This window comes from Rhamphochromis sp. 'chilingali' (assembly GCF_963969265.1).
Source record: "Rhamphochromis sp. 'chilingali' genome assembly, chromosome: 21".
Classification (NCBI taxonomy): domain Eukaryota; kingdom Metazoa; phylum Chordata; class Actinopteri; order Cichliformes; family Cichlidae; genus Rhamphochromis; species Rhamphochromis sp. 'chilingali'.
This window is the reverse complement of record NC_137949.1, coordinates 20,026,445-20,039,925: the sequence shown is the minus strand read 5'-3', so window position 1 is coordinate 20,039,925 and position 13,481 is coordinate 20,026,445. Positions and strand designations below refer to the sequence as shown.

At 41.3% G+C, this 13,481-nt stretch overlaps 1 protein-coding gene across 1 annotated transcript in view; it reads left to right on the top strand.

The window, feature by feature from the left end:
* sash1b (SAM and SH3 domain containing 1b) overlaps positions 1 to 13,481 on the top strand; it is a 63,795-nt gene that overhangs the window by 41,120 nt on the left and 9,194 nt on the right. The window contains exons 2-4 of the mRNA XM_080869969.1: positions 10,645 to 10,773; positions 11,270 to 11,320; positions 11,660 to 11,709. Coding sequence (XP_080726095.1) covers positions 10,645 to 10,773; positions 11,270 to 11,320; positions 11,660 to 11,709 — 230 coding nt within the window. The remainder of the gene's footprint in view (positions 1 to 10,644; positions 10,774 to 11,269; positions 11,321 to 11,659; positions 11,710 to 13,481) is intronic.

Genomic DNA, 13,481 nt, shown 5'->3' with positions numbered 1-13,481 from the left:
ATGTTTGACTAGCTGCGGTTTGCATCCATTAATGGCTGAAAGGTGGATGTCCTTGGAATGACAGTGGAGTAGACCAATCAACCACACTGAGAGTTTGGAGGAGGCAAATCGAGTTGGACAGGAATGGTTGTCAGCAGCTCTGTATGCTTCTGTCATAAGAGGCATGTGCAATCAGTGAGAACAGTTTTCTGAACATGGGAATCTCATCATTGAGGTTTGAAGATGCAGGTCCCTGACAAAAAGATCTCCCAGAGGAGAAAGCCATCTGGCGTGTGTAGAGGAAACACTGGATCTGGCTAGACAAAGAATGTCAGGAATATCTTACTCAGGAATTTCCACAGTGAGCTTTAGTTGCTTCCCAAGAAAATGTAGTTCAAATGCACGTCACTCTCCGTGAAGCATGGCTCATTGCAAGGTAAATAGTCTTCTGTTTGTGTCTAGAGTCAGGTCAGCCAAGTATGTCAACTGCCATCTGATATTATTAGCCTATTACAGAGTGTGGAATTACATGCATCTTGTTGCGTACTGCGTTTGACCTCCTTCCTTCAGAACTGCCTTCATTCCACAAGGTATTAGAAACATTCCTCAGATTTTGGTCCATATTGACATGATGGCATCACCCAGCTGCTGCAGATTTCTCAGCTGCACATTCATAAGAAACTCACTTTCCACCACATCCCAAAGGTGCTCTGCGGGATAGAGATCTGCTGACAGTGGAGGCCATTTGAGTACAGTGAGCTCATTCTCATTTTCCACTCATTTTAAGTGATGCTCATTTGGTACTAAGGACCCCAAAGTGTGTCACAAATGTATTCCCCACATCATTACACTACCATCGTCATCAGCCGGAGCTGTTGATACAAGGCAGGGTGGCTCCATGCTTTCATGTTGTTTGCACTAAATTCTGAGCTTATCTTAATATTGCAGCAGAAATCACGACTCGCCATACCAACAGCATCTTTGCACTCTTTTCCAAGCTTTTGATGAGCCAATTGAGTGATCAACATATTAAATATTTGCATTAACAAACAGTTGAACACGTGTACCTAATAAAGTGGTTGGTGATTATATGTATATTTTTAGCGGATCCTTGGGCTAATGTGGAAATCGTACCATCATAGGTGTTATAGCACAGTGGTCCCCAACCCCCGGGCTACGGACCAGTCATTTGGTACCAGGTCACGAGAGTTGAGGCTCGGGTGTGAAATTTATGGGTTTCTTGGTCTTTTCCTGTGTTGTAGTCGTGTGTCTTATTTTGAAAGAAATATTTACGCTTTACCTTAGCAACCAGAGAGCAGAAAGGGTGCAGAAAGGAGGATGTTACTCTCAATGTTGTTGGCGCGTTTCAGGAAGCTGCTGCTAATAAAGTTAAACAATTACACAGTGAATTCATTTTTAATTTTATATTTAGAAAATACCACGGTTTTTGTCTTGGTTGTATCATTTTATTTTGTTGAATTTATCCACGATACCGTGAAAAAATTGTCTGACATTAAACCGGTCCGTGGCGCAAAAAAGGTTTGGGATCGCTGTTATAGCATACTGCTTCAGCTCTATGGTTTACCGATCGTCTGTTGCAGCTGAGCATCGAGGTGGTATTATTATGTTGCTAACTAGTTTTTTAAATTCACTGCTAACAAATTATTTTTGTTTTTCTGTATAACCCAAGAATATCAACCTGTATCAATACTGGAGTTGTGTATTGCACTGGTGGCCTTTCTGGGATGTTCCCCATCTCTTAAGCTGTGTGAGCTTGGGCAGGCTGATGGCCACTCCCAACCTCTATGGTCCCTTATCTTGGGAAGCGGATTCTTGTTTGGACATGTACAGAGTGATTGGTTTAGACAGGCAGCAACCAGTTTGCATATTCAGAAAAAGGATCTATTTGGAAACATCACTATGAACAAAAACGGTTACTGTTATAGAAGTGTATTTATGTCGACATACTGCTTCGTCTGGATTGTTTGTGCATCAGTTGTCTTCCATCAGCTTCTGCTTGTTAGTAGAGTTCGACTCAAAACTTGGAAACATACTGTGCCGGTTTTATCAATATGTAACCGTTAACTCCCAGAAACTTTTAGCTTTAATTAGATTTTTTTTTTGTTATGGAAGACCCCTTTCCACCACATAAAAAAAAAAAAAAAAAAAAAAGGATCCATAACTCGAAATTTCGAGTTATTTTCTCATAATTTCGAGTTATTTTCTCGTAATTTTGACTTACTTTTCTCAAAACTTTGAGTTAATGGGTCGAAATTTTGAGTTAGCGCTGCTAATCAGTAATCTACGTGAATGACGTCATTTCCTTGTTACCCGGAAGCTGAAGCCCTCAGCTACAAATGCTACAGCTAAGCTACCAGTATTACATCCAGTCATGAATCCACAGATTGCTGAGTATTTTCAGCGTGGCTTCAAAAATGATAAAATCATTGTGTTATTAGCTGAATCACATTGCGTTACTATCCGCAAACGTACTCGCGAAAGCGCCAATTTGTTGCGATCTGGTTTTGAGTGAGCATTAGTCTGCGCATATGCTTCCGGGTAACAAGAAAGTGACCTCATTCACGTAGATTACTGATTGGCAGAGCTAACTCTAAATTTCGAGTTATGTTTCTCCAAATTTTGAGTTAATAAGTCGAAGTTTTGAGTTAATAAACCGAAATTTTGAGTTATAACATGGATACATGGTTTTGTTTTTGTTTTTTTTGGGGGGGGGGGGTTGTGGCAGAAACGGCCTTCCATAGAATGTTTTAAATTGGTGATTTTTAAAAAAATTAAGTACATTTTTAAAAAGTTGTTAGGTTTCTCTCTTGTTCCAAAGCATATATTGATTTCAAAACTGAGCCTTCTCATATTCTTGGTATTTCTTATGCTCTTTTATTTGACTGGCAGATTAAATGTTAAAATAACAGAATTTTACCAGTCTGTGCTTACTCACTCATCCTAGGTTGCTCTAATCTGTTCTCTGGCCATAGGTCTAGTCTGCTGCTACTCTTCATATCACTTACTGCTGTGCACTGTGCTGTAATCCTCCTCTCCGTGTTTTTTCCCATGAAATGTTTAAAAGAGAAAAGCCCGCCAGAGGGTTTTTTCTCTCTCCTGCTTTTAGGCCACTTTTCTTGCTTTCACACCATGAAGAATGACCTCATTCTGAGGCTTCGCGATCTTACGTTTCGTGATTGACAGCTACCCTTGACTCCTGCGTTGCGTCTCAGGAGGATCAGCGGATGTCGGGCTCTCGTGAGGGGTGAGCGGAGCCCCTTACCCGATGCAGCCATAGACGTTGCGAGCAATTACCCGAGCACTGGGGTGAGGGGCAGATGAAGTGATTTCAGCACTTTTGAATTAAATATGGTCCAAGGAACATGAGTAATCCACAGCTACTTCATGACAAACCCAGAACCATTCACAGAGCCTTTTACGACGTATGAATACACATGGCGTTTCTTGGTATGAACTTTGTTGAATTTTAAAGGAGCGGTATGCACAGTTTTTGTTTTGTTTTTTCTTCTTTCTTTCTTGTTCTCAGCAGCCTTGAATTAAACATGCTCGAAGGAATGGGAACAATCTACATGCCACTCAGACCACAAACGCACTGCCATCCAGCAGGGATTAAATACACAGAGGATTTCCATCCATGTAATTTAACTGAAATTTAAAGGAGATAATTCGCCATTTAAACTTTGAATTAAACATGCTCCAAGGAGCAGCGACAATCCACAAGATACTTCAAAACAAGATCCAGAACAATCTACAAGATGCTTTTATAATTATACATGATACATATTTCCAGATGTGCATTGTGTTGCAGTTCATAGCCGGGTGGTTGTTGGAGTCTGTAGTTTCCTGCACTTAAATGTGTGATTTCAGCTAATGTTTAAAATCCCATTGGGATTTGCAAGAGTTAGTCTTGTAGACAAAAGGTTGGTTCTGTGCCTCCTGTCTGCCCTTTTAATCTTCTTAGGCGTTTCACATGCACCCTTTTTTTTTTTTTTTTTTTTTTTAAATCAGGGTCCCTGGCTGCTTTCCCTTTGTGGCATGATCTTTATATTTGTCTCCATTGCCTGAAGACAACAGGGGTGGTTTTAATCGGCTTTTTTTTTTCTTTTCTTTTTTTTTCTCTTCGAAAAATCTGTCCATGCACCTTCTTGCAATGTGAGAAAACCTGCTTGCAGTCAATTCTGTTTTATTGCAGAAGGACCAAAAAGTCCTATGCAGTGAAGCTAGCCTTTTGTATCTGTAAGCAGTTGCTCAGTGACTGACAGCACGAGAAGTGGGAACAGAGCTGTGTGCCTGAGACCTCGCTAATGCAGTTCAAACAAGGCCAGGTATCCTCCTTTCCTTCTGTCCGTGTGTGACTAACAGCGTGTATGTCATAGTGCGACCCTTCTCATCAAACTCCCCTTTGGGACTTGTCAAAATCCACTTAACCACTCAGACCTGAATAGTTAAGCTCTTCCACTGATCCTCTTCCCCCCCCCCCCCCCCCCCCCGCTCTCTCTCTTTAGGGGACCCTTGGGCTGTCGATCTAGACGAGGCCTTTAGGTATTCTGGAATAATTGTCACACTCCACACACTAGTGTTTTAGGTTATAATAAATATTGCTGCTGTCATCTTGAAGCTTTAAAAATGTCTTTTATTTAAGTATAGATAATGTAAATTTAGGCATCTTTTAGCTTGTCAACAACACAAAATGTACAGACTGTATAGATAAAAGCAGCCGTAGCAGTTGAACCATTGGAGCAGAATAAAGTAACATCCTCAGGATATATTTTATGTATGTAGCATTATGTGAATACAATACAGACTGATAGGAAAGATATATGCGCTGTAAATATAATGTTAAACGTGTTTACTAACACAATAACTGTACAGAAGTGTACATTTAAATGCAATCAGTGATTCACCTACAATTCAAGGAGGAGAGCATTTGAAATCCTTATGATTCCAGTTTTAATATTTAATCTCCTGTGTGGTCTGATTAAGACCTTTCCTGTACAAACAGGACTGGATAAACTCATCATTTCTACTGCTATGGTCACATTTTAGGTGCACCGTCTCAGCTAACTAATATTATATTCTGTATTTAATTTTTATATGCAGCTGATGAACAATGATAGGTGCGATGACATGATTTGCCTTTGAAAGATACGCAGATGAATGTGTCTCTCGCACGGAGCGATCTCCTCGGGGATCAAAGCTCAGAGGAGCGCTCGGGCACACAGAGCTGGCGCGCACACAGTCAGGAGACTTGACGGTGATAGAAAAGGAGATGGTGTCAATCTCTGGCTTCTCCTGTGCTCCGAGGTGACAAGCAGCCCACCGCTGTGTAGCCAGGCGGAAAACTGCCCTTTCTGGCATCAGTTGCCTCGGCCCTTTGGCACCGCACGCTCAACGTAGCCCTCGAACATCTCCACCATCCACCTGCAGCTCGGCATAATCTGCAGCCTCCTGCCACTGATCTGACTCTGGTATTGGTACCTCCTGCTGCTGCTGGTACTTGCTGCTCTGGAGTCACTGGTCAGTCACGCAGGATGAATAATACACATCCTGCGTGTAGGGTCACGATTAGACAAAGAGAATCTGGGTTAATCTGACTGACTAATACTGCAAGCAAATGAGGTCACCACCTTGATACCTATACTTAATGCTCAATGTAAACATGTCTTTTTTTATGGAGATAAACTACAGCAGTGAGCACAGAGGAAACATTACTGCTTCTATTTTTTTTATTTTTATCTTTTATGGCACTTCAAACTAGTATGTCCAGTTTACTTGGCTCTTCGTCCCACTGTCATTACCTTCACCGCCCTTTTATGTGGCGGCCCAGTAACTAATAGTTGGGGAGACAGAGCTGCTATTTGCTGCCACCTGCTGGTGAATTAGGGCAAAAACTGTATGCTGGCTGACATCTGAGGACCATCCGGATTATTGATCTGTCATATGGATTGTTTCTTTGTACCTTTTCATTATGGTTCATGTTATTCCCTTTTCTGTAAGGTGATCATTAAAGAGGAAAAAGACTGCTGGGCTCTTCTTCAACACTTGTAATTTTTCAAAATAACTTTTCATCCAGTCCAGCTGTGAATGTTTGGATTAATTTTTCTATTCAATCGTAGCAAATACATTCAGCTAAATGAATGTCAGTAATAGCTGTTTTTGTACTGCTGTTAAATCTATTAGTAGTATAGATAAACTTGTGCTGTCCTTTTAACCAGCTATACCAATTACTACTAATCTCTTTTGACACTTACCGATTTATTTTAATCATTTATAGATGCACTCATTTAGTTGGTTTACTAATCTTTCCATTCATCCCATGCCTACAGCAGAAGTACCCCCTGGGGTGCACATCTGCTAAGGTGTGATCTGAAGAGCCTCCATATCAGCAGAGGGAGACATTCATGACCAGCAACCACACTTGAAAAAAATCCCCTGATGTATCACTCTCCCAACTCCACTGCAGACATAAACATGCAGCCACACTTTCATACACTGAGAGGTGGTGGTTTATTTGAACATGTGAGTCAGCCAGTCCCTGTGGGCTGCAGCTGGAGAGAGTACAGTGCCCCACCCAGCAGCAGCAGCAGCGTCAAATGTGGTTGTAACTCCCCCCAACCTGCCCTCCCCCTCTCCCCCTCTAATTTATGCACGCTGGACTGCCCTCCCCTTTACTTCAGGATGTATTGTCCTCCACTCTTTAAACTGAGTTAAGTATTCAAAGGGAGCCATTCACTTACAGAACTGTGGTGGAACTAAAGAGCAACTACTGGATGGCTGCTGTTGGCACACAGATGTCTGTTTGCGGTGAGTGTATTTTTATGTATGTCCCGGAATGCGGCGCTATGGTCGGAGGTGGTAGTTTTCTGTAGATTAACAAGAGGATCTCTGAATTCGTGTTGCCTTTTTTCTGCTCTTGGTTTTTGCTTTTGAATCTTTCTGTGCTTTCAAATGCTTTTGTTAGTAAGTTATTAACCAAGTCGGTGCTTGTCCTCACATGATCCTTTGAAACATCACTCAGTGTAATGTGTTGAAGGCATGTAGTGATCTTTATTAGGTCCCCTGCTGAACTGTAACCATACAGTGTCATTTGGTTTGAATTAAGCTGTTCAAATCAAACACAAGGCTTTAGTAAATAAAAGGTTGTTAAAATAGATGCAGACATGGACTTTTTCACATTGTAGATCTGGTGATCAGAGCACAGAACTTAACTCAGATTACACTAATTCACCTAAAAGATGTCGACCTTCTCATACTCGACATATTGACCTCTGACATAACGTGACCTACATTTCTGTCTCAGAGCAGGATTAAAAAAAAAAACCATTTGCTGATACTTTGTGACCCAGGTGTGGTTAAGGCAAGCCAGAGGAACTGTAAAAACACTCATTAGACACTCTTGGTCCTGGGGGCATGTGGATCTTTTGTCTGCCCATGAGATGCTTATTGCTCGAGAAACGTGACACCACGCTCTCCTTTTCCAGCCTCTGTGGTCGATGTCTCATGCTACAGTTTTGGCGCAGACTCTGCTAATTTGGAAACAGTTGAATTTCAAGCACGCTGCAGTATTTTTGTCAGTCATCTCCGAGGAAGAATGTGCGAGATTGTTTATTCGATTTAACGTTCAGCTCACTTTTCTGACTGTATACTTAAGTTGTGTTTAGATTTGTCTATAACAGGGAAGTATACACTAGACATCCACCATGTGTAATAAGCACTTAGGGCGCCGCAGTGTCATGTGGCTGCTTTACAATGGGCTGTTTATGTGAACCAGTGGCAGTCGGAGGCAGAAGAGCGACTGCAGCCAGGCACAGTGCAGAGCTTCTCAGTCGGCCTAAGCCTTGTTCCTCCTCTATATGAAAAGCAGCCAGATTTTCAAGCCTTCTTGGACTCGGGGGCATGTCATTTACCAAATGAATGGGCCTCTCTTCTGGACAGTTGAGGCAGTTAGAGTCCATCATGACACAAGACAAGTGGGCCCACAGTATTACTTTTCACTGCAGAGGGCTGTTTTCTGCAGGCCCATTTGCATGCCTTCAGGATATGGCATGAGTGAAGCAAGATAATAAACATGCGTGAAACAGCTTATGAACATTCTGGACGGCTATTACGAACACAGTTTGACTTAAATCATGACTAGACGTCATGACCAGCTGTCTTCCTACATCTTCTGTTTTTGCAGGTTTACCATCGCTGTTGATTTCTGACATTTTCATGCACAGTTGTTAATTACATGGGGAGAAATTAGTAGACTCCCTTACTTTACTCACTAAATTTAATTAGATTTTGTCCACCTCACTTTCCTTGTATTTGTTCACACGTATATTTTTTTTCTCCATCCCTTAGTTACTTAGTCACCCCACCCCCCATATAGACCACAAACTGTGTCTCGGAATGAGCCTTTCAGGATTGCAGCTGGTTGCAATGTCAAAACCTGATAAGCACAAACGACCACAACCCCAACCCCCTGCTGGTAAACAGTTCCCTGGGTATCACAGACCCACCCTCTTTAATTCCAAATGTGGAGCCAAAGTCTCCCATTGTTATTTATTTGCCAGTGTTTTCTTCTAACTATAAAATGTCCAAGTCATGAGAAAAGAAATGCAAATCATGTTATTGGCTCAAAGAGCAGACACAACAGACTTGCTTTATTACTAGTATTTCAGGAACTGAAGCTGCAATAGATTATTTTTATTTTTGTCAGCGAGCAGTAAATGCATCAACATTTACAGCTCATTGACTGAAAGTAAAACCTGTTGTCCCTTACAACTCTTTTTCCTTAGGCACTTGAAAAAAGGTGATCCGATTTCTTTAAGTTTTCTCGCTCCTCTTCTTCTTACCTACACAAACACACTGCTTTAATCCTGGTTTCTATAACCATGCCATTGTTTTAGAGAATCACCATTTAAATAACATAAAAACTATTTTAGCTATAATTACAAATAAATATTCAGTGAGAGAGAAATTTCGGAGCCATTTTCATGCATGAGCTCAATAAGAATCTGGAGAATCATGCTGCAACATCATCTGCAGTTTCTTTCTCAAAAAAAAACAACTCCTGCAATAATTTCACATGGGTCAAATCAGACCTTTCACATGCTTTGTACTAAATGTTACTGGCAAGTTCAGACATTTAATGTCAAAACTGGCTGATGGGGTGATGCCTAGACAAGTTCAGGGTTGCAATGCATGTGTAATGTGTCTGTAATATATATTGTGTCGTCCAGGTCGTCTGATAGATTCCCCTAATTGAATGTGCTCCCTCACCAACCTGTGAAGTATCCTGAGTTGAAAATACACCGTCTGGGGACCTGTGAGACATGAATTAACTTGTTAGAAAGAACTGTAGGCACGGTTACAGGCAAGTCCACAAAGAAATATCACCTCACTCTGCAGTTTTCCCGTGAAACTACAGAGAATCTTATTGTTTACTTTCACCACTCTCACACCATCACTTCCTAGACATCACAGGCAGGCAGCTGTCTTCATTGAGAAACTTCTATAAAGTTACTGGACGCTTCCTGCTTAGCACCTCGCAGACAGAGTTGGCAACAAGCTGGGAACATGGTGGAGACTAGTAACGAGTCTCCACCCAAATAAAAGACAGAAACTGAGCTTAAAGCAGAATGCATGAGGATTTACACTCCCCAGGTGGGAAGAAACACCATTTCAAATGAATGCTAATGTTGCCCCGTGTCTGCTAGACCTATGTGACTCCAACAAGCTTAAAGGGTGATATGATAATGTTGTAGTGTTTTTAGCGTGTCTCCAAATGTTAAAGGCAAACAAAAACCATCACAATTTAGTTTTTTTGTTTTGTTTTGTTGTTTTTTTTGGTTTAGTGATCCTCTATCACAGGTGTTATATGAATTTTTTTTGTAAAAGAGGGAAGGTTGTTTTGTGAGCGGAAAGCTTATATGGGTTGGTCATGATAACAAACATTAACAGTATTTTTTGAGAGTTACTTTAAATTCTTCTGATTTAAAACTTCCTGTTTAGATCTAGAATCATTTCCATGAAAAGAAAATTCCCACAATGTGTTAATTCCTGATCCCAAGGGTCACTGAAGCACAAAGCTCAGCACAGATTCTGTGATTTATTATCTTCCCACACAACAAGAGGCACACAGCATCCAGCTTTTACAATTGAAGGAAACCAAAAAGGGGGTTACATGCAGGAGAACGAGCTGTGTGTCAGGGCAAAGACTCACGATCCCACTGAGTGATTCTGCTTCTCCTGATTTACAGAAGACTGAACCGTGGCCTCTTAAGTCAAGTCCCGATGACTGTGAGAGCAGAGTGAGTGTTGCAGTTGCGTCACACGCTGCCTCTTCTGGCCTTGAGGTCAGGTCTAAGGAGGGCTGAGGAGGTGGGATGGGGTCACCGGGCAGGAAGATGATAAGCTGGTGCAAACAGAGTTGGTATTGCAGCCGAGTGTCTTTGATGCGTTATCTTATGCCCTGGGGCTTTATCTCAGTGGTTCCTGGCTGTCTATGTTACTGGTGTAAGTGCTAAACTTTCAAACAATGGCTTCATGTTTACAGTGGTTGCCTGCTGTTTAGTATCTTGGTCAACCCTCACCGGGTGTCGCTTTCCTCTCCTGATCTGTGCTCGTATCTGAGTGCCAGTGTGAATCCCTCTCTTGCAGGATGGCACGGTGGGGAACCTAGATGACCTGGCTCAGGAGTACTCTCAGTATTACGGCACCTCCCTCAGTGACGTATGCGAAAGGATGGAGGAGCTACGGAAACGCAAAGTAGTGCAAGATGCAGAGATGGTAAATTGTCTTTTTCTTGTCCATTAAGATCAGGGTTTAAGGTTTAGTGTGGAACTATTGAGAAATGTATATTAGTGCATTCGTATCCATTAGTCAGCTGTTTATTCACTCTGAACTTAGCCCAGCTGTTTTCAGGCCTCATGCAAGCAGAAGGGGACAAAATCCGCCTACCTGCACTTTTTAAAAGTCACGTTACCACATTGTATTTTTGCTTATGTAAGTTAGCGGCTCTACAATAAATAGATCCCTTACTGATTTTCTCATCTTGCATGAAAGTGAGTAAGCATATTTTCTCACATGCAGAGCTGTCCCTGAGGTTGGGTCTTCACTGCAACTTGTTTTTAGTTTCTGATTCTGACTTTTGGTTTTTTACCTTAGGTTAACCTTTTGACTGAGTCACCTTTTGGGTGATTCAGTCAAATGAAAATTTTGTCTGTTCTTATGTTATGATGACACTATGATTTACTCCTCCACTTCCCGTGTATGTGTGTTTCAGGGAACGATTGACTCAGTGGCCACATCAGTGCAGCTGCGCTCACAGATCCAGGTGAGTGTCCAGCTCTGAGCGTGTCAGACCCCGGGAGAAGGCAACTTCCTTTTCCGTGTGTCAGCAGACAGGCTGATAAGAGGCAGAGGAATTGGCTAGTCATGATTTATCCCGAGTCAGTGTACTAGGCCACAAAGTAACATCCGAGTGACTGCCGGGAAAAGAACTGGCCTTGACACTGTTCTTGGAAGTAGATCCTAAAACATGATGACGTATGACAAGTTATATATGGAAGTTTTTAGGTTTGGTGAATGTCTGGACTTTGATCCAGCTGAGTAGAAAAAGATTTGCCATTCCCTGTATATATGTATATTTAACATGTGTTTTTCATCTCCTTAGGAATCTCTAGGACTCAGCAGCACCATGTCGACTCCGGAGACCGAAAGAAGGTATAAAGAATATATACATATAAAAATAACCCTATACATGAGTATAGCACAGCTTCCCTGACTTTGGGAAGTATTGTGAGGAAGTATCGAGGAAAAGATGATTTAAATTTAAAGTCCATGACTTCTGGAAGCTGCACTGCTATGACTCTTCCTGTGTGATCTCCACCGCCCCGTGGACACGTGCATTTCCTCTGTTTCCTGGTGTCACATTTATGAAGTATTTCTGTGTAACCTCTAAACGTCCTTCCTTCCTTTCATTGTTTCTTTGGAAACATTTTGAAGATTAGTCACGTTTTGTTATTGGAAAGCTGAATAAGATCGAATAATTTATATGACGAGTAATGAGAAAGCGACATATTGATTTTATTAGATTTGTTTGTGCAGATGTAAAAGTTTCCTGAAAGTTGAGTAATAGCTGTTCTCGTTTTTCAGGATTTAATTATCATTGCAAAGAGGCCTGTTTTATTCAGAACCTGGACGGGGATGGAACTGTGTAATTCCTGTTAGAACGGGATTAGCAGGAATCCTACTCTGCCCCCTAGTGGGATCACTCCATAGGAATTTCATGAATGCGACTATCAGCAAAATTAGGGCTCCTTTTTGGAAACAAGCATGTTTCTTTTACACTTTTTAAAAATGATTTCAATGATATCTTTTTAAAGTTCACAATCAAGGCACGGTCCTCTCATAATGCTTTCTTTCTCACAGTGCATGAGGAGTCTTTATGCTATTTCCTGTGGTAAATGGGAGCATTTAATAACATCTGCACAAAATAGTTGGAGCTTATCTTCAATATGTAATGTGCAAAAGTATTGAGCCACCAATTATTTCTTTATGTTTTGCTTTCAACAAGACAGACTTTCCTGTAATTTTTGAAGGTGTTTTTACAGAACTTACTGAAGTCTCATTAGAAATGGTCTCAGTAGGGTGGCTGTCAAGAAGCCATTATTAAGGAATGGAATATGAGCTTTGAGCGGTGCCAAATTACACAAGGACTGAACACATAATCAGTGGCAAGTGGTGTTATGAAGTGAGACACAGTAGAGAGACTGTCACCTTTTTAATCTGCATTTCAGCCAGTGATGTTGAAGACCTTTGTTCATGATTCCTTCAACTTTGAGAAGAAGTTTCATTTTTTTTTAGACTAATAATGATCACAAGCGCACTGCCAATATTGTAAAAGCATACCTGGATAGAAAAACACACAATGGAACACATATCAGGACCTCAACTACTCAACAAGCAGTGTGGGATCATCTTGAAAGGCCAGCCAACATCCAGAGAAGAGCTGTCAATGTCCTTTAAGAACCACTGAGAACTATTTCTGAAGACTAGTTAAAGAGATTACAAGAAAGCTCACCTGAGAGAGTTCAGGCTTTTGAAGAATAAAGGTGGTCATACCAAATATCAGCTTTAAAGCTGAGTGGAATTGTACATACATCCATTCGCTTCTGCTAATCCAGTTCAGGGTTGCAGAGGGCTGGAGACGACCCCAGCTACTATAGGGCGAGAAGCGGGGTTCATACTGCACAGGTTGCCAGCCTGACACAGGCCTAAATAAACTCTGTTTGCACATCGTTCAGTTGCTGCACCCATTTTCCAATTTTCCTAGCAAAATATAAAGAAAGTTGAGAAGCATAAGACTTTTGCACAGTACCTGCGTACTCTGGATACAGTAACCTTAAACCAGGCTGACACACAACTAATACAAATCAATAACAAAACAAACAAAGCAGCATTTAAAATATTACTAAGCAACTCTATAATCAGGA